The 21,282-nt window shown below is 48.0% G+C and overlaps 1 protein-coding gene across 3 annotated transcripts; it reads right to left on the reverse strand.

The window, feature by feature from the left end:
* Positions 1-7,855: 7,855 nt before the first annotated feature.
* LOC123069713 (probable peptide/nitrate transporter At3g43790) lies at positions 7,856-20,916 on the reverse strand. 3 transcript variants are annotated; one of them, XM_044492648.1, is made up of 18 exons: positions 20,825-20,916; positions 20,538-20,735; positions 13,935-13,975; positions 13,751-13,811; positions 13,497-13,599; positions 13,305-13,407; positions 13,158-13,211; positions 12,994-13,056; positions 12,527-12,576; positions 12,363-12,438; positions 12,079-12,288; positions 11,819-11,906; positions 11,567-11,652; positions 11,373-11,480; positions 8,984-9,028; positions 8,816-8,904; positions 8,666-8,709; positions 7,856-8,266 (listed from the first exon to the last, which is right to left on the reverse strand). In XM_044492648.1, exons 2-18 carry the CDS (start codon positions 20,719-20,721, stop codon positions 8,169-8,171), a joined length of 1,503 nt encoding a protein of 500 aa, XP_044348583.1. In that variant the 5' UTR covers positions 20,722-20,735; positions 20,825-20,916; the 3' UTR covers positions 7,856-8,168. The 3 variants fall into 3 exon arrangements, with proteins under 3 accessions (XP_044348583.1, XP_044348582.1, XP_044348584.1); XM_044492647.1 differs by having other exon boundaries at positions 20,538-20,869; XM_044492649.1 differs by lacking the exons at positions 20,538-20,735; positions 20,825-20,916 and adding an exon at positions 14,373-14,671.
* Positions 20,917-21,282: the final 366 nt, after the last annotated feature.

Raw genomic sequence — 21,282 nt, forward strand, 5'->3', positions numbered from 1 at the left:
TTTATGTAGAGTAATTCTAGCCTAAACAGAAATACTCCCACTGAAGTCAGCATCCCTCCGCAAACTCTCAGTGATTCAGGATCCGACTAGCGCATGCGACTAGTGAGCTTTAGCATCACTGCTAGCCAACATACCTATCCGGTAAGCAACTCCTTGCTAATCGTATCTCTATACGACTCCTGTCGGTCGGGAAGGTATCTCATACCCCGGCTCCCAACCTTCTTTGCCACAAGGCCCAAAACCGTTTTGATAGCCTTGTCAAGTTAACCTGATGCAGTGCATGTCCGTGTCCGACACGAACCCTTCAGTTCAAGGACACCCAGCAGCACCCCAATTTTATGAGCCCACTACTAGACGTACTTGACGTGCGAAGGTGCAACATCGGGGATGGCAATTCGCTTGATATTCATGAGGGATCATTCTACCATTCTAACATGCATAGAAACAAAGAAGCATAACAATCACAAATATAACACATATTGTGAAATAGTATGGCTCATTCATGGACGTTCTTCCAGGTCGGCTCCAACTCCGATGACCATCTACGAACTCCATCTTGTTTGTCACGCCGGGACGCCAAGCCACCAACCTGATCTCTATTATCCAACTACTACAACTAGTAATGAATTTACATAGAGTCACAAGTCGACACGCAGGTCGTTATACAATATAATGATAGCACTTTGGCTCCTGCCGGCTGACAAACATGACACGCAGGCCACGTATAAATTACACACATGCATCACATACACATGAGCCATATTATTCACATCAAACCTGCAAAACAAAGTTATGCATAGAATCGCATTCTACCGGTTTGTGTGTCGGGTACGAAATACACGGCGCTACGCACACGGCGCTACGTTTTCGGAAATCATAGATCGCATCTGAACTCCTTTCACGCTGAATTTTCTGATCTGACCGATCATATCGATCATCGCGAATCCGATTCGGATTTACGTTTCACTGTTAACCCCGATGGCGGATGACCGACCGGTAGGGGTAGATCGTGTCACGACCTCATCGATCCCGATTGACAGAAAACATAGCCTCAACGATCCCCATGTGCAGTTGATCACATCAACCGTGCACATAGCCGATCTTATCAACGACAACAGATCTCATCTGCCGCCTCCACATATCTAATATGCATAAGATCTGAATCCAAATCCTATAGCAGAGGCTCTGATACCACTGTTGGTTTCTATGGTAGGGTGCATCGACTGCAAATTAAAATTCCTACGCGCAGAACAACCAAGAACATGCTACGGGAGATGGATCACAATTTGTTACCACTAGACGCACAGTGCCATGCAGCGGAAGAAGAGTTGGGGCAGCGCGTCCGCGTGGATCATCTCCTCCTCGTCCGATCTCCCTCGAACAGCCGGTCGTCCGATCCCACGTACAAGTTCGCTAGAGCGGCGCAAGTGCACCGCCTGTAACGGTATCCGCGCGTGCAGGAGGAACACCGTGCGGCGAACTGCTAGATCCGATCACATAGTCGGCGGAGAGTGGAGGAGGCTATTCGCAACACATGCTAACCCTAGTCACAGCGCCGAAGTGATCAACCGCATGAGTGTGCTGCACCTCCACTTTATATAGGCGTCCGTCGTAGGCTCAACACTTGGGCCTCGCACGGACCCTAAAGCCCAAAGTCTACTCGGTCACGTTCCTAGTCTAGTTCGGATCACATCCGACCAGTGTCCTATGAACCGACCTCGTAGGTTCCTTCCCTTAAGCGCGCGACCCCTTAGGTTCAAGTCGGCTTGGTCGCAGTTCGGATCACCTCCGACCTGCACGGTTAGTAGCGGCCTCTAGCAAGGCATGCCGACCACCAAGCAGACTATAAAGCTGGTTAGGCGAACCTGTACAACATGTCACACTTCTGTTCCCTTTGCCTCACGATATATGTTGTCGGGCTCATGGCGAGACTGTCATCCTTGTGCTAGCCCGACCTCTTTCTCGTTCCAGTGATACCGACCACAAACTGGATTATCTCATAATCCCTATCGCATGGCCATACTTATCCTGGTCGGATCACACGAGGGGCCCAGAGTATATCTCTCCTGATCGGAGGGGAAATCCCATCTTGCTCGACCATGTCTCACAGCATGGGACTGGACAAACCCGAAACCTACTTTTGTAACTACCCAGTTACGGAGTAGCGTTTGGTCGGCCCAAAGCAAGTCTGTCACCATCCCGAGTACATGCGTCAGCTCAGGTCTTAGGACATAGAACGTATGTTGTACTAGAGACTCACAGATGACATATCGCTGCGTCTCATAGTTGGGTCTGTCCGACTCGGACCTTATCTCGACTCGGATCCGACTACGTCGAATCCGACCAGACCTTTCCAAGTCCATATTATCCGGTTAGCATCCAATGCTCCATGGCTAGTGAGACCAAGCCATCGACCGTGTCATATGCTAGTCTAGTCGGCTGCGCGTCCACACAGCCCTTTCGACTAGGGACCTTTTAGGACAGTCACCATACAATGCATAGTCCCACAAACAAGTCACGTACTTGCCGATACACATCATTGATAATGTCCAAGGACTATCTTTATTCATAAACACATAGGAAATATCATCATACATGATTGCCTCTAGGGCATATCTCCAACACCCTCTCGTGTTCAGCGGGTCCTTACGGAAACTAAGGGATATTAAGGCCTCCTTTTAATAGAGAACCGGAACAAAGCATTAGCACATAGTGAATACATGAACTCCTCAAACTACGGTCATCACCGAGAAGTATCCCGATTATTATCACTTCAGGGTTGTCGGATCATAACACATAATAGGTGACTATAGACTTGCAAGATAGGATCAAGAACACACATATATTCATGAAAACATAATAGGTTCAGATCTGAAATCATGGCACTCGGGCCCTAGTGGCAAGCATTAAGCATAGCAAAGTCATAGCAACATCAATCTCAGAATATAGTGGATACTAGGGATCAAACCCTAACAAAACTAACTTGATTACATGGTAAATCTCATCCAACCCATCACCGTCCAGCAAGCCTACGATGGAATTACTCACGCACGGTGGTGAGCATCATGAAATTGGTGATGGAGGATGGTTGATGATGACGACGGCGATGAATCCCCCTCTCCGGAGCCCCGAACGGACTCCAGATCGGCCCTCCCGAGAGAGAATAGGGCTTGGCGGCAGCTCCCTGTCGTGAAACGCGATGAAACTTTCTCCTTGATTTTTTTCAGAGACGGTATATATGGAGTTGGAGTTGAGGACGGGAGGTGTCCAGGGGGCCCACTAGATAGGAGGGCGCGCCCTAGGGGGGGGGCTGTCTCGTGGACAGCCCGTGGCCCCCCTGGCCTTCATTCTTTCGCCAAAAATTCTTATTAATTCTGAAAAGTGCCTCCGTGGATTTCCAGGACATTCCGAGAACTTTTCTTTTCTACACATAAAACAACATCATGACAGTTCTGCTGAAAACAGCGTCAGTCCGGATTAGTTTCATTCAAATCATGCAAGTTAGAGTCCAAAACAAGGGCAAAAGTGTTTGGAAAAGTAGATACGTTGGAGACGTATCACGCTGTAGGAGAACACCGCTCATGGCGACGAGAACAACCAAGATAACGACGATGGCGAGGTAGGCGGCAGGGATAGGTTGCGGGGTCGCGGCAGGGTCGGAGATGGACGGGCAAGCAGCGGCGATGGTGTTTCAGGGAAAAGATCGCCAGTGGTGGAGGCAGACGGACGTCGGGCATGCGGAAACGAAATGAAGGCAGTTGAGCGGTTGACGCACGACTGAAGATTTACATCACGTAGGTGGAGATGCAAATTTGCATCTCCAAGTGTTATATTTTACACACTTGGAGGAGGTGATGTAATTTTTTTTTGCATCTACATCATCTATTGGAGGTGGGATTTGGGGGCCTCAAAGATGTATAACTTTATTATTTTGGACGATGATAACGCCCACACGTGTGGCATACTAGACATTCGCCCACACATCGTGTGTGGCATAAGCAGGAGGTAGCCCACACGGGTCATGTGTGGTCGAACATTTGAACTGTCCACACTTGTGGGCGCAGCTAGTTCGTGTCACACGCCCAACAAGTACTACTCATCTCACCCCGCGCGTGTGGCACGAAGCAAAAATGTCCACATGCCCTGGCGTAGCTACATTAGTTACCCGCGGGATGACACTTTAGTTGCCATGGGATGGCAAATGTAGTTATAAAAACATGGCAACTCTCTCTGTTTTGGTTAACTATAGTTGCCATGTCTAATTTATGATAGTTGTCGCGTGTAATCAAACCATAGTTGTTGTGTGTGATTAACTACTTGCCACATGTTGTCAAACAAAATAGTTGCCATGTGTGTTTACCTAATTGCCACGTGTGGTCCAACCATAGTTGCCATGTATGGTAAATCATAGTTGTTGTGTGTGTTTACCTGGTTGCCACGTACTCGCAACTGTAATAGCCATCTACCAACGAATCATAGTTGCCATGTGTGTTTACCTAGTTGCCGCGTATGCGCAACTGCAGTTGCCATCTATCACCGTACGAGTGTCATGTGGGCGAAGAGCAGTTCACCCACACGCGAGTGGACTGGTTGGTGACTGTGTGGGCGGGAACTAGTTCGCTCACACGTCGCAGCTGGCAACTCACGCACTGCGGGTCGTGTGGGTGAGCGCTCTAACACCCACACAACATGCTATGCCTATGTGGCACTCAGATTCCTTTAGGATTCATGCAAAACAAAATCAAGGTGGATCAAGGCGTGTGGGCGATGTGCAAAAATGCCACATGTGTGGACGTTATCATTTGGGATTACTTTTGCATCTACATAATCTATTAGAGATGCTCTTAGCCAGCATGGTTAAGCCACGTGTATTGTCTCCGGACGATTAGGACGTCCTTGGGACCTTGGGAGGATGCCAATCTCTGATTAGCTCGCTTGCTACCGATTGTATTCCTGTTCCTTGATAAATAAAGCTCCCATTTCCGCCTCAAACAAAGAGACCCTTAATCATGTCCCCCTTTCACCCCCCAACAAAAGAGTTTTGTCCCTTGACTGAAAACAACTACCTTAATAGTGTTGTTGCCAAGTACAGAAAGCTCTAGTGGGGTGGAGAGCGAGAGCCCTGCGTCGCCCTCACGCGAGCGACTCGGGCGCTAACCCTAGCCGCCGCCGAACTCCACCCCCTGCCCCGCCTTCCTCTCCCGCCGCCGCTGGCAAGCGTCGCCGGGCAAAGCCCGCGCGGCGTCGGTGGAGGTGGTTCTCTCAATTTCGCCCTCTTTGTGCAGCTCAAGCAGGGCGGGGCGCTCGTGTCTGCAGGGGGTGTTGGGCCGGCGCGGGCGAGCTGACGACGGGTGCGCGCGTGGCTCGCGGAGGCGCAGATCTGGGCGCAGCGGGCTGGCGACTGCGGGCGCGCGCGTGGCTCGTGGATATGGGCGCGGCGAGCTGGCGGCGACGGGCGCGGGCTTGGCTCGCGGTTGGATGCGGCGCACGGGGGCGCTCGTCTGGAGGGGGCGCGGCGAGCTGGCTTCGACGGAGGCTACAAGTGCGGGCAGGCTTGTGGAGGCACGCGGGGGCGCTTGTCTGCAGGGAGTGGCTGCGACATGGCATGGCGGCGGCCGCGTGCGGATGGTGCTCCGGCGTTGCTCCCGTGCGGATCTGCGGCATGCAGGTCGCGGGAGGCGCGCATGGGGCTCTGGGGCGCCCAGATCTGGCGCGTAGGAGGCATGCAGGGTGGGAGGGCTCCATGTAGCATGGATCTCGGCGTGGTGGCGTGTGGTGACCACGACCAGTTCACGAGCACAGGCGGTGCTGGAGCAGCGAGGCTCCGGCCATGGTTTGGATGCGGGGTGCAGAACCCGTTCTGGTCTCTGCAAGCTCATCGTCGGGGAGGCTTGGTGGTGGTCCTGCACAGCGATGGTGTGCTTGCTGTGTGTGGAGTGCGCGGTCCAGTGGAGGCACGGGTCGTCTTCAGCCTCCTGCGTGGGAGTGGCTGCCCGGGGTGAAATCCTGGCCGGTGCTGGCCGGTCGGCGGCGATGGCGCATGCGGGCGTTGCTATCATCCTTGGAGGCGTCGTCGGGAGTCTCACTGCCAGATCTCCCAGATCAAGTACTTTAGGTGAAAACCCAGATCCTGCTGCAAGATCGGGCGGTGGCGTCGTCTTCGACGTCGTTCCCCTCTTTAGGGCGTCATCTTGAAGACTTTGATCCATGTGGTGCTTCCTACGACTGGGCGTGCACGGTTGCTTCTGTGGCAACGATGACGGTGGTGAGCAATGTTGGAGGTGTGGCCCTGGTCATGGTAGTCGGCTTTTCTTCTCCGACGTGTCTGAGGGAGTGCCTCGACTGTCTGTTGCTGTGAAGTCGAAGCCATGGTTGGGGGCCGGTGGTATATGATGACTCGTGACAGGTGGTTCGTTGCATAACATGTAACAGCAACCTGTTAGTACATTTGAAGTACATCGGGCAGGTGATGCTGGAAGAGTTTAAAGGTGACAAGTACCTAGGCCGCGGCGGGTGCTTGGCATCTTGCCATCCAGTGGGAATCAGGTTAGAAACGTCAAGGGTGATGATGTTGCGCTGGCTGTCAGGGTCCGGTAAGGAGATCTAGAACCGTGGAGTAGGGTGTTTGTGGAGCGGCTCCGGTAGGATGGACTACGGTGTGGGCGAAGCGGATCTGAGGCCATGGACGAGGGCGTCGGTGAAGCTGCTCCGGTGGTTGGGTTCAAGATGGTGTCAACGATGCGGATCCGCGACCGTGGACGGGGCGTCAGAAGCTGCTCCGGTAGGTTGGACGAGGGTGCGACGAAGCGGATCTGGGACCGTGGACTTGGGCGTTGGCAAAGCGGCCCTGGTAGGGTTGAGAATGGTATAGGCGAAGCTACTTCAGTAGGGTTGAGGATGGTGTCCGCTAAGCGGCTCCGGTAGGGTTGAGGAAGGTGTGGGTGAAGAGGATCAGAGGTCGCTGACGGGGGTGTCGGTGGGGCGGCTCCGGGGGTGTGGACGAAGCGTCTCCGGTGGGGAGTACGAAGGAGCCGCTGCAGATGCGCTGCGGTTGACGAGAGTACCAGCGAAGCAGATCCGGCGCCGTGGACAAGGCCGACACTGAATGGGTTGTGGTACAGTGGTGGATGAGCAGTCTACTTGTTTCTAGGAGAGGTGGGAAGGGTAGATGCGGCCGCAGAAGCAGATCCGACGAGGTGGACACCGCTGGCAGTGAATGGGCTCTGGTACTCCGGTGGATGAGCACTCTAGGGTTTCGAGAGAGGAAGGGTAGAAAGGCCGATGAAGTACGGGCGGCGTGATGTAAGATGCTCTGGTGCTGTGGAGTAATCGTTTTTGCAGGAAGGGAAGAGGAAATGGGATGCCGTGTGATGGGGGGAACCGAAAGTTACCAAAACAGCCCCGACCTATTATTAAAATGAGGGCCGTGACATAACCAAAAAAACATGAAAAATATCTTCTTCTTTTTTCACTGATCCTCCGTGACGCCACCCCTGCCCAGTTTTCTTAGTAGTTCACCGTCGGAGTCAGAGCTGCGCTGCCTAGTATGATTTGTATGGAGTGTCGTGTTACAGCTACTAGGGCTACTGTTTTTCTTTTTGTCTTTGATCTTCGGATCCTCTAATCCTAGGATCTTTATCACCTTGTTGCTAGGATCTTTATCACCTTGTTGTTTTCCGTTGCTTCCTACTATTATCAATGAATGCCAGCGATGCTGGCTCTTTCAAAAAACAAAAAAACAGCTACCTTAGTGTTTCAGTTTGCTAGTTCCGCAATGCAGGCAATTGCAAGCTGCTCTGGCGGATATCAAGGTTTTGTCTTTTAGTCGTGGATAGCAAGGTTCAGATACAAATAATAGTTTCCCAATCTGAAAAAAATGTATTCATTGTTGCGGAGTTCAAGGTACATATGAAACCCTTTAGATTAACAATCCACCAAAACAATTTTGGTCTTCTTACCAGGAACGACTCATAAACCAAAGCACCTCGTGCGTAGGAGTTTTGACCTAAAAAAAGGATATCTTGACACATCTGATCACACAACCAAAAAAAAATATGAAAAATATATGTGACACAATACACGACGCAGTTTTTCTTTATCCAGGGCTGCAAACTGTGGTGTGTCCCTAACTTTACTTAACTAGCTAGATGAACATAATTGTATGCTCATCATTTCAGCGCACTCGGCATAGAGAAAAATGGCTTGAACGTCAGCGAGAGCCCGATTACCGACACCATGTTCAGCATCCAGAACAGGATCTGATCACCTGCATATCGGATGATAAATCAAATAAGTACTCCCTCCGTTCCTAAATATTTGTCTTTCTAGAGATTTTAACAAGTGACTACATACGAAGTAAAATGAGTGAATCTACACTTTAAAATATGTCTATATACATCCATATGTGGTAGTCCATTTGAAATCTCTAAAATGATAAATATTTAGGAACGAAGGGAGTATATGCCCTGATAATATGTACTCCCTCTGTCCGAAAAAACCTGTCCCTCAAATAGATGTATCTGAGTTAGTGCTAGATACATCCATTTGAAGGACAAGCTTGTGACAAGCTTTTTCGGACGGAGGGAGTACTTGTTTCCGTTCAAGTCGAAAGCAAAGCTATCAGTACAAGTGCAATTAGCATGGGTTATATGAGCAATGTGTTTACCTGGTATGAACAATCCAGTTATGTTCTTCTGAGCCCATGAAAACCTAGATAAAGGCAAAAGGTTAGCTAATTGGTTAGGAATCACACTTGCGGCCAAGCAAAAACTCACAGTACTTCCTACTCACAAAATAAAAGAAACACTGTGCTTACAGAATTCCTGCTGCTGCTGGGGCTACTGCTTTGAAGATTGACATCAGAGTCACAGATATACCATTTGCGACACCCCTTTGTTCTTGTCCCTGTACACGTTTTCATTGGAGAAGTTAGAACATAGCAAAAATGAATCAAAGAAAACGCAATGAGACAGATGATACATACCACCGCTGTGTTCTGCAGAATGTTGCAGGCAATAGTAATCGTAGCCTGTTCCATTTTAGATGATAAATCAAAATATTCTCATGATTAAATTGTCTATTAAAATCACTGCCCATGGGTACTGAACATTTTTTTTTTTAGAATCACCGGGGGAGGAGTCTCTCCACCTGAATATATTACTCGAAGTGGCCATTATGCCAGAGAGTGATCCGGTTTATAAGGGAAACCAGATCGAAAACCTAAACAATTTGAACCCGTTTATAAGGAAAAGCGGGCCGAAAACCGTACAAGTAACAAGGTTACAAGAAGATGAGAAGAGTAGGGCGCCCACCAAAGGCAGGACATAGCTAGCAGACTAACAAGACCAACACCATAAAAGACACAAGTAGTTGCGGGGTGATGTCGAGGGACACAATACCAAGACTTTGCAAGGAACCTAACGCACCGCACTGGCGTGCATACCGAACCCACGGCGCAACACAGGAGCACCACAGTCAACGTGTGCCACGCACGAACCTTGACTACGAGCTTCGCCAGTGAAGTTCGGGACGATTAGCAAGTTGGGGAGGCTACTTGCGCGTCATTGAGCAAAGATGACCGAGGCAACACCAAGAGCACGAAGCTCGCAGCAACACAACGGCAACCATGAGAGGGTCTTGAGCTTGCACAGCAAGAGGGACGACACAAAGGCACCGCCGCCGAACCCCTACAGAACACCACCAAGGACATGCATACGGGGTAGAGATGGCTGCTCCACAGCACGGAGGAGTACTGTTGCCAGACCCCGACACGCACCACCGTTACCCCAAACCAGTCACACCACCACCACCAACAACAACCCCACTGCTTGCAGCTAACCAACAAAACAACCTAGCCAACTTCTCGATGATACCTTCAAGAAGGGGTGCGACGCACGGTTGCGCCTCCATCATCGGTTCCAGGTAGTCCTGGAAGCAGAGTTTCCTCCGAAGTCGAGCAAAGGGTGGTGAAATCAACATTTTGACGACGCCTCCAGGAAGGGTAGTGGCGCCCACGGGCATCACCGTCGTCGGCTCTGAACAGAGCATGGCTTTCGCCGAGTTGAGCATTCACACACCCTGTGAACAGATTATTCAGGGCACACCGCACCACCGCCCGCGCCTCATGGCAGCACCAGCAGCCACAGGATGCACTGGGCGCCATGAGGGCCCCACCAAGCACCGCCACAGGCAGCAACCTACATCTCCCAGCCACGCACCGCCATGCAGCCAGCAGCCAGCCGCCACCACGCCACCGGACGGAGACACCTCCACGCATGTAGCTCATCGGCAGGAGTAGAGTCCTTGCCGACCCAGCGGCCGAGGACGGCAGATCTGGACAGCGCCGGACCTGGACGCCCCAACTACGCAGCCAGACGAGCACCAGGCCAGCACCGTCGTGCGCCGCTCCACCACGACTACCCTTCCAACGCCGCCGCGGCCGGCGCCCAGATCGCACGCACCTAACCACACCTGCCGCCCGCCACCACCGGCTGACCCCACCTCGCGCCCCAGCCAACACCGGCCGGATCTGGGAAGGGAGCCCCAGATCCGCCCCCACCCCTGACCAGTCAGCGCCCGAGCAAGCAGCGACGAGCTGCTGCACACAGGGGGCCGGGACTGGCTGGCAGGGACACCGGGACGACGCCGACAAGCGCCACCTCCGCCCGCCTCCGAGGCCGCCCTCCCGATCCAATCTGACGCATCTCGTGGCCCCTCCTCTGACGAAACGGAGGACACGCGGAGCAGGAGAAGCGCCTCGCCGCCACCTTCCCCGGAGCGCGCGCGGCCTTTGCCGGCGGCCTCCTCAGGTGGCGGCGAGACTGGGTGTGAGGGAGGGAGGGGAGCGGCGGCGTGACAGGGGCGCCCCCGAGTCGCCAGAGGAGGGCCGACGCGGGGGGGGGGGGGGGGGCTAATTTTATTTCATCCGTACGAGTGGTGCTCAATTATGGTTTCTGTAGACCCGCCCAAACCGTCATCAACGTGTTTGTATTCTTTTAAAGGAAGGTTTTATTGATCTTCCGGCCTCTTCACCAAGATGATGAATATGTTTGTATAGGATGTTACTAATGTAAGCAGCGAGGTCAGTGGCGGAGTATGAATGTTTGGAGGAGCTAAATGAGAATATTTTCTTCCATCTAAGTCCTCAAAAAATTTCCTTCAGTGATTTGCATTGGGCTGGGGGGCACGAAACCCTTAGCTATACACATATCTCTGCCCCTGAGCGAGGTATAATTTTTCTTTGTACTGGATGGGTTCTAGGGCTTTTGCCAACCACCGATGAACACCCCTAGTTTGTATTATTTTTCACTTTAAACGGAGCAATACAGATAATAATATGCTAACAATTTGTTCCGACCAGAAAATGGACATACCGCAAACATATTCTTAAGAAGCGAGGCTATGTTGATGAGTACTTTGAGCTCCACACCATATAGGTTAGCCATGAATGGATATGTTGCAAGGAGAAGTATAGATAATACCTGGAAAAAAAACATGCATTTGGTACTGTACAATAGATTAGACATATCAATGAAGTATCTTGACGCAAAATGTTCTTGTCACATACCGCTGCAGAACGGAATGGCTTGACTAGCCCAGCATACTTGGCAAGGAGCGGGTAAATCAGAAGTTGATATACCAAAACACCAAAACCTGCAAGATCGAACAAAAATGGCCACAGGGTAAAGGAGTTCAAAACCAGTACTTCAGGTAATAGGTAAAGGAGAGATGCCAGATATGTGTCGAGTTCATTCATTTTGTGCTGAGTGTTTCTCTTGCGCAATGACCATGCTATACAAATTGAAGAAACATCACATACCTGAGATAGCTAGCACAGTACCAACCTCCTGAGATGTAAAACTCAGTCCCCGGTATTTTCTGCTGCTCACAGCCCAGAGTGAAAATATCTGGCCATGGAATTTACAGAACACATGCAAAGTTGATTTAGTTCCTTACAAAAAAAAGGTTGCTTTAGTCCCTAATATGATTGTTCTCTAAAGGGTAAATATCATATATACTAGCATCTTTTCAACCTAAAATGTTGTTGAATATGTTCAATATGCCTAAGCATAGATTTACCTCAAGATAAGCTGTATCATGGAGAGAAAACACACAATAGAGGGTTATTGCTGACATCAACTGCCAGTTCTTTAGCAGGTTCTTTGTGGATGCCATTCTGCCTGATCCAGATTGTTTAGCTTTCCTGTCTTCTGAGGTCGAATCAGCAACTTGCGCCTCCATTTCCTCAATGGCTTCCACTTTGTCATCATGGTACTTGTGCAGAGTTTCCTAAAAGAATAATTTATTTTAAGTAGGAAATCAAGGGAGAGAAAAAAAATCATAAGGAGATTTACGGGCAATACCGGGAGCCAAATGCATGCAAGACATGCTCCTGCCGCTAGAACCGATATGACGAAGCAAGGGAGGAAGTATGGAAACCTATAAGTAGATGTAATTTGAAAGGTTTATCTTATCTTCCCAACAATGCAAAATTTGTATCATTGAAAGAGTATGAGTAATAATCTACCTTCCAAATATGGATTCCTCAGAGAAAAGATTCGGGTACTTCTTTGTAGGCTGGTACAAGACAGAGCATGCCATTCATATAAGATTACTAATTATCCTCCAAAGGGAGATGTTGTGTTCATCCTTCGACAAAAATTCTAGTTTTCATTTTTAACTGTTAGATATAAATTCCTCCAAATAAAGCATATGTGTACTTTCCTAACACTGCCATGACAGTAAAGTTCTTGCCTATTGGTACAGTATTTTGGTTTTGCCCCAATTAGTAGATGATCCATTATTCTCAAGCTCTACAGCACGGTTACATATAGTTATAGTGGCCTAGTGAATTATTGCAGTAATGGCTTTATTGAACTACTGTATGCACGAGTAACTTACGCTTAGTTTGTTAAAGTGGTTAAATACGATCTTAATTCTGCAAGGATAGTTCTGTATTTCTATAACTCGATATCAAAGTTGACTGATCCTCACCTGTGCAAGAAATCCTCCAATGGCTGGTCCAATAACAAGAGCTATTGCTCGTGAAGATGTAACCTATGACATAATGTCAGACATAATTATCAGCTAGTAACAGATAAGCCTTTCTTCAAATGAATCAAACTGAGAGTCTGAACATAAAGATGAACTGTTCTCACAAGAGAAATTCCTAGTGCTTGGTGCTCTTTTCTGCAGACTTCTGAAGCATAGGCCTGAAAAAAATGCAGACACAACCGTGAGTGTTCAACAACTAATGCCATTTGCTTAATTTAATTAACTCATCACCCTCGGTGTACAGAAATCACCTTGATTGGTCCTAATATACCACAGAGTAACCCAAGTAGCCCCCTAGTTACAATTGCCATCCAGTAAGTCGTGCTAAGGCCGAAAAGGGTGTTAAATACGATCCTGAAAAAGAAGTAGTAGCGTAGGATTAACTTTGATTTAATTGAATGGAGTACGAAATATTTTTCATAATCTAACTGAATTTTCCATACACTGAGAGGATACTGATAACAATGCAGGGCTTCCTCCCATATTTGTCAGCAAAAATGCCCCATGGCACAGCACTGATGGTTCTTCCAAGGAAATAAGCAGCCCCTTGAGACAGAGTATACAGTCAGTAGCTACTGGTTGAAAAATAACTATTTTCGAATTATGACGCTATTAAAGTCTACTCGGTGTACTAGTAGTCTTTTATTCCCTTATTTTTCCAGTAAATTGACAAACTTTGACAGGGGACAATACTAACCAACAAAACCAGCATAGAACCCAATGTCTTGCTCTTGCTTTGCGACTTCCAAGTCCCTAATCTGTTAAATAATAACAACGGCGAACATATAATTAATCAACACAAAGTATGTAATAATTCAACAAACGACAATTCATGCATACAATAAGGATAGATGTTCAAGTTTTGTGACTTCTGTACATACCATGAAGTATAGATAGGGAAACAGTGACTGGATCGGTAGAGCTGGAAAGATAACAAACGAAGTTGTTAGTTAGCAAACGCCAACAATTGATATACCTTAACTTATAAAAAAAACTATAGAAATATGTCCAATCTTTTAACGAAGGTGACAAAAAAAAAGTGAGTTTTGTAGACAAACTGCAGAAAGAGCCTCTGAAGAAACCATGAAATAAATGCAGAAAGGCACATGTTTGGGAGCATCTCCTAATGTTTCGAAGTCTGAAATCAGAATCTCTTGGTTATGTTAATTGAAAGCGATTGGATTGCATTATTGTACTAGAGTGGCAAATCCAAATGTTATAACATCCTCCAGATTCTGGCAGTCATACAGCTGTTCCATGAGGATGCTGCCTGATCATCAGAGGAATCCTGTAAAAAAGAGTATCGTGTGGCATCATACCGGCACACAAGCATGCGATCCAAATGTAGAGGAACTCCGTGTAGGGTATCCGGTGGTCGGCCTGCGTCTTCCTCTCCTGTCTGCATCCGGGGCATCGTTCATGGTACACCTTCCTGACGCGGAGCAATGGCGCCTCTCGGCCTGATCCGGTCATCTCGATGCCTCCGGCTGCCGCTGCGGCTGAATGCTACGTGACTCTTCCTACTCCGTTGGACGTCCTTAATCCACATCAAGATGATGCCTGGATTCTGAGAGTCGCGCGGCATCCTCGTTTGCCAAGAGCTGGAGAATGAAGCCTGGCTCTAGTTGTTCGTGGATTATTGCCTTTGGTTTGTTTGGCTAAATTTAGGTGGCGGGATGAGAGGGTTGGCCAAGTCTTTCTCCTCTGGAAAGGCTTTACGTGCATGTGTATGTAAGTACTAGTACAAGTCCGGCCGCTCCTCTTTCTCACTCCATAAATCATAATGGCAAATTCTTTTCTTAGAAGCAAAAAGCTTAATGTTGTTTTCAACCTATGGTGCAGTTGCGAACCAACCTGTGGTTGGATAGTAGAGGGACAGTGGTATCCCCAGCCCACCAGGGTTCAAGTCCTGGTGCTCGATTATTCCTAGATTTATTTCAGGATTTCCGGCGATACGCTTTCAGTGGGAGGAGACGTTCCCGTCGACGACGAGGCGCCTACGGTGACTTCGTAAATCTCAAGGTGATATGCCGACTCAGTCTCTTGAAGGTGCTCATAGGGTAGGGTATGCATTTGTGCACTCATAGGGGTGAGTGTATGCGCGTATGCATGAGCGCTTTCGTCTGTACTGTGTTAAAAAGAAACTATGGTGGAGTTTTCTTTTGCCAAGAAACACCGTACAAACGCAGACACTCATATACACGCACATACACTCACTCCTATATGAACGCATACAAGCATCAATGCAAAGTCTAGGACTTGAACTATGGTAGGCTGGTTCCACCACAAGGAGACACCGAAGACCTCCACAAATTGAGATTTGGCCATAGAAGGAACAAATTGTATCCAAGGAACAAGGGGATAAAAAAGTAATAAGAGAAAAGCATTGCTCATGGCTTGTATTGTAGTCGTAATCTTGTAGTCCGCCCTCCATGCCTCTTTAGTCTTTCTAATCTTGAGGCATTTTCCCCTCATTCCTTTTGTGGTAGCTTACGCGTCAGAAAAGGCATCTTTTCTGGCTTGTAAGATCCCTTTGCTTCTAGCGACTAGTTTCTATCCACAATGGCTAAAGCTACCTTGAATGAATGATTTGTGATCCCCATGAGTTAGAGGAACCTAACCATCTGAGCTACGCTCCGTTCAACCGATGGTGGAGTTGGGAGGGCATGGTTTGAGCCCACACATCTTGGACCACTCTCGTAGCCTCAAGGAATCATTGAGATCGGGCTCCTCGTATAGGATGCAAAAATAATATACACTCGGTCAAGCATGAGACATGGGGTGTGTTTGATTGCTCGCAGCCCCCCAAACAGTACCAGTGCATGCAAAAAAGCCTATTCGATTGCTCACACGAGGCGTTGGCTCATACATGCACGAAACTCAAAGCATTCCATATCCTGACTTGCTAGGAACACTTGAATCGACCGGTTTCGTGGAGCCGGCTGAGGCGAGCACAAGTCAGGAGGGGGTTGGCGTACGTAGGGGTGCAGGCATGGAGGTGGCGAGAGACGAAAATCTGTAGGTGTGATATGGCGCGAGATCTGCAGTCTCAGTCCCCCCCTTCCCCTTTTACTCGCTCACCTCTAGTGGGAGAACAAATCCAGCCTCAGTTCTTGGCAGCGGTAGCGGCGGCGACTTAGATCTGTGGTACCGGCGGCGCGGACCGAGATCTCTTGCACCAGGATGTGCTCCTCCTCCCGTAAGCTACTCGTCCCCTTCGTCTCTGTCTCGTCCGCCTCATCCCCGACATGGGCGGGCGTTGTCTCACATGGCGGTAAGCAGCATACAACTACCCACCATCCCTCCACTATTTTGTCGTTAGGTAAGGGTGCAGGGTCGATTTTGTTGTTACTTACCACAACATCGATTTCACTAGGACAAACGGATGAAGCTGCTCGTTCAGGCATCAACACTCATAGTTGTGACTCAGACCTAGGTCATGTTGGTCCACAAGAGAGTGGTTCATCACAATTCGAAGCCTGCGATTAGACATGGTCCAAGGTTATCCCGAGATAGTGAGAGGATGGCGAATCTGAACTCTACAACATTAATGATGTAGAGATTGTCAACATGCTTCGAATGAGAAGATCGCGTTTCTCCAAGCTTGTTAAGACGTTTAGAGAGAGGGGGTCGCTAGAACATAACATCTACACCTCTGTGGAAGATCAAGTAGCAATGTTCCTTCATGTTGTGGGTCATAACCAGAAGTTCAAAGTGATTTACAACACAATTAGGAGATCCAACAAGACAATTTCTCGGTATTTCAAGCAAATCTTATGTGCGATTAGAGAGCCCAAAGGAGAGATGATCAAGGCACCAAATGGTCAAACTCCTTTGGTGATACGTACAAGCTACAAATGGTATCCATATTTCAAGGTGAGCAATACTAACTATTAGTTCTTGCCATGAGATGATTGTATTGTTTTGAGTCATAATACTTTTTCCATGCTATCACATGATTGTATTGATGCACTAGATGGTACTCACATGACTGCTATAGTGTCGAGGTCACGGCTGCAGCATACAGGTATAGAAAGCACTACACAAGCCAAAATGTACTTGTTGTGGTTGATTTTGATCTCAAGTTTACATATGTGTTAGCTTCTTAGGAAGGATCAACCCATGATGCTAACATTCTTGCTGAAAGCATGGCTAGACCTGATGAGATCAATATCCCTGATAGTAAGTTCTAGCTAAGAGATGTTGGATATGCATGTCGTCCTAGGGTTCTTCCACCCATTAGGAAAATCAAGTACCATCTCGATGAGTTCTCTGCTAGGAACTATCCTAAGATTGCCGAATCTAGCTTTAGAGTTAAAGTTGAGAGGGCATTTGGTGCTTCGAAGAATAGATTCAAGATTCTTGATCAGAAGGCATTCCACCCTTTCATACCCGAGTTAAGCTTGGTCTTGCATGTTGCATTCTTCATAACTGGATCTTAGAGTGGGTGACGTCAACATTAGGCCGAGAGCAATCAAATGCCAGGCAATTGTATCTTCACAACCATAACCCTGTAGTGCTGCCAACCGAACACCGTCAAACGACCTTGTGATGCAACGCCGGCAGCCAACGAAGTGCAAAGCATGGTTCAAAAACTGTATTTTCTTAAAGAAAGAATGTAAGGGAGGCGCGTACAGTATAATTGGTGCAATAAGGCCAATTGCAAGTACCATGCCTTGAACCTGGGTGGATGAAATGCATAAATCCCTTTTCACCACTAGGCTATGCCTTAGTTTGCCTCCAAAGACTGTATCAGCTTAGCCAAGCTCTACCAGGCCAAAAGTGCAAGGGGCCCAAAATCTATTTGAGAAACCACCGTACGATTGTTAAGGGGGCTCCTATTTCGCACAAGATTGCGACGATCCATTAGGGACTCAATCGGATGTGGTAGCGATTCAACTCACACTGTAGCGACTCAGGTGAGTACCGTAGCGACTCGACTGACACTACAACGATTTGACTGACAATGTAGTGGTGGGACCGGCACTGTAGTGATCACTACGAGTACTATAGCGACTCGAATGGATATTGTAGTGATTGACTTCTTTCGTTTGTTGTTTTCTATTCAGCTTTAAAAACACAAAAGGTATTTTTAAAAGTGAACATTTTTCTTAAAACTAAAAAATTCTCAAATTCCTATTTTTTGAAAATACAAACATTTTTTGGAAATGCAAATTTTTTGCCCAAACATTTTTTGAAAACCATGATTTTAAAAAACACAAACTTCTTTGGAAATTCCAAACACTTTTTAGAAAGCATTTTAAAAAACTCAAAAAGAATCGAAATTCCAAACATTTTTTGAATAAGTGAACACTTTTTGAAATTTTCGCACATGTTTTGGACGCAAACATTTTTTTTTAAATGCGAACATTTTTAAAAAATCAAAAACAATTGCATTCCTTAAAATAAATCCGAAGATTTTTTGAAATTTATGAAAAGAAACAAAAATAAATAAAAACTGAAATACAAAATCCCAACGGGAAGGTTCCAAAAACCGAGATATGTAGAACGTACATACAATAGACTAAATTGGCCAGCCCATCTCACCATGCTTTCACACGAAGCGACAAAGACCCCTCAAAAAAAGTGTTAAAGACCGTACTTATAGAATCCATGATTAATTGCGTGCATCTACACAAAAGATTCGGAGCGGGTGACGGCTGAGCTTCCGGGAAACTTCCTCCATGGTCTTCCAGGCTGCGCTCGCTCGCTCGCTCCCTGTCAGAGGGAATAGACGGACCAGATACTTTCCTGCCGTTCCGATAGCAACCGGGGTCTGGATCTGGAGTGAAGACCATACGGATGGGATGGATCGCCACCACGTATCCTCTGTGTGTACGGTGGACGGGGAGGAGGGTAGATGCGCTCATTTCGGGTCCCACATCGTGCTACTACTATCATCTTGGTACTGTACTACCTCCGTCCGGGATTACTAGTCCGGCCGACCGAATCCGCAGGACCAAGGCAAAACAAACACGCATGCAAACTCCTCGATTCACGTTGTTATTAATTACTGCATGCATCTGCTGGCTTCTACGCATATCCCTTGCATTGGCTAGCTTCACGCATGCAGCGGGCAGAGTACTAGGCCCGAGACAAATGCGTGCATGCAGCCAGCCTCCTTCGCATGCAGCGGCTAGGAATTAATTTCCTTTAATCAGTTGAACAGCAACCGAGAGAAGCGGCCTAGTAAAAATAGGACGCGCTGTGCTGCTGAACGGCCTTGTAAACCCGTACGGAGGTAGTACTACACATGTGACCTTCCTGTCTATCCGACGCATGTGTAACTGAGACGCTGATAGTGCACTAGACATGCCACTGACGTTGATGCGCAAAAAAAAAGGACATGCCACTGACGCGCAGCACATGGAGTATCAATGAAACATCTGTGTATAGGTCAGTTATAAGGTCAGGCACGGTAAGCCGCGGCCTGCGCGCCTTTGTCTAGGAAAAGGAAACGCTCTGGACATGGCAGATGTAGAGCAACTCAACGTTGCCTACGATTAATACAAACTTTTTCAAAGCCATCGTGAAAATGCAGTTTTGGGAATTCCGCAAAACTTTTGGCAAATCCACAAATTGTGCTCTAATGCCAAGTTTGGCTAGCCCTAATCAATTGGTCGAAGCCTCCTACCCTACCGTGCCATGTTCAAGGAGTTAATGGACCGTGACCTTGTGCTGCTTACAACAACATAGGACTATTTGGATTGGAGTTTGAATACTATACTACGTACTACTCCAGACAGTATAGACGTGATAGAACTCTACACCGAGAAGGCACATGTGAGTTACTCCATCTTTCTCAGCTCTCACCCAGCCGATGGTACACATGGGTACGGAGGGGATGTGTTGTCGTCGTCCATTGTCCTGTAGTACATCCATCCTATCAAACCATGGTTAATGGGTATGCTACACACGTACGGAGGGGCGGTTTTCGATGATCTGTTACACTCTTTTAGTTCGTGCCATGGTTAATCTATTCTTCTGAAACTTCCGAAGTTTCACGCTATGTTTATGAGAAATATAAGAGCGTTTAGATCACTACTTACGTTTAGATCACTAAAGTAGTGATCTAAATGCTCTTATATTAGTTTATGGAGAAAGTAAATTAATTACGAACCAGTCGTCCTAAGTGCCGAGGCGTAGAGATGGTATGCTAATTGCTTGTTGACTTGACATATTATTTTTCGTTTTCAGGTCTGTGCCCCAGCCTGATGCATCACCAAGGAAGAAGAAAAGTTTAGCTAGCTGTAGTAGTGAAGTAAGACCATCGTCGGTCGTTCACCTAGGGGAAATATTAATGTATTATAGAACAAAAAGGTACAGGTGTTGATGTATTCTAGACAAAGAGTACAGGTGTTAGTGGAACGGAAGAAACGGCGTACTCGTGCTACATCCAGAACGCTGGTGGCTGGAGCTGGACCCATGCTGGAAACAAGAAACTCAAACAAGGTGGAGGAGAAGAGAGGGAGGGGCGCACTCACCGGCGCAGAGACAGACGACCCACACGTAGAAAAAGTTGAGGTAGGGGATGCCGGTCTTGCTCTTGTTGATCTCGTCCAGCCTGCACCCTGGGCACCCCTCCTTGCAGAGCTTCCTCTCCCTCGCTGCTGCCAGCAATGGCGCCGCCACCGCCGCCGAAGACTCGTTTCTCTCGCCGGCGGCCATTATCTCCCTTCTCTCTGATGAACAGGAAACGGGATGCGGAGATCAGCTCGGTCGACCTCTGCTTCGGAGAAGTGAAGCAGAAAAACGAAAGGCGCCCGTCGACCTCTCCGAAGGTGGGAGTAAATGGAGCAGTAAAACGCACAAGGTGGGCGTTAGCGTAGCGAGCATCTGCTGCTTTTAGTGCGAGCGTAGTAGACGCGGGCGCGCCTTGTGGACTTCTTTTTTTACAATCACGCCAAGCTTTATTTAACCCAAAATCAAGTTTACATGCACGAAAGAAAGATCACCAGTCCATGAAAAAAAAATCACCAGGGTGTCCTAACCAAATATGGTGGCCCACCCCAAACGTAAAACATGCTTCGCTAAATTGCGAGCCTCGAAATTCGAGCTTCTAAACTCGTGAACAAAATTACATCTCTAGAAAGAGTGACTCTGGTCTATGATTTCATGTAAAATTGCTCCATAACTCGACAGGTGCTTCTGCTTGATATCGTCCACCACCACTTTGTAGTCTGAGGCAACATGTATGCTCTGGATATTGAGGTCTTCGGTGAGTGCTAG

The sequence above is a fragment of the Triticum aestivum genome, chromosome 3B (genome assembly GCF_018294505.1).
Source record: "Triticum aestivum cultivar Chinese Spring chromosome 3B, IWGSC CS RefSeq v2.1, whole genome shotgun sequence".
In the NCBI taxonomy this organism is placed as follows: domain Eukaryota; kingdom Viridiplantae; phylum Streptophyta; class Magnoliopsida; order Poales; family Poaceae; genus Triticum; species Triticum aestivum.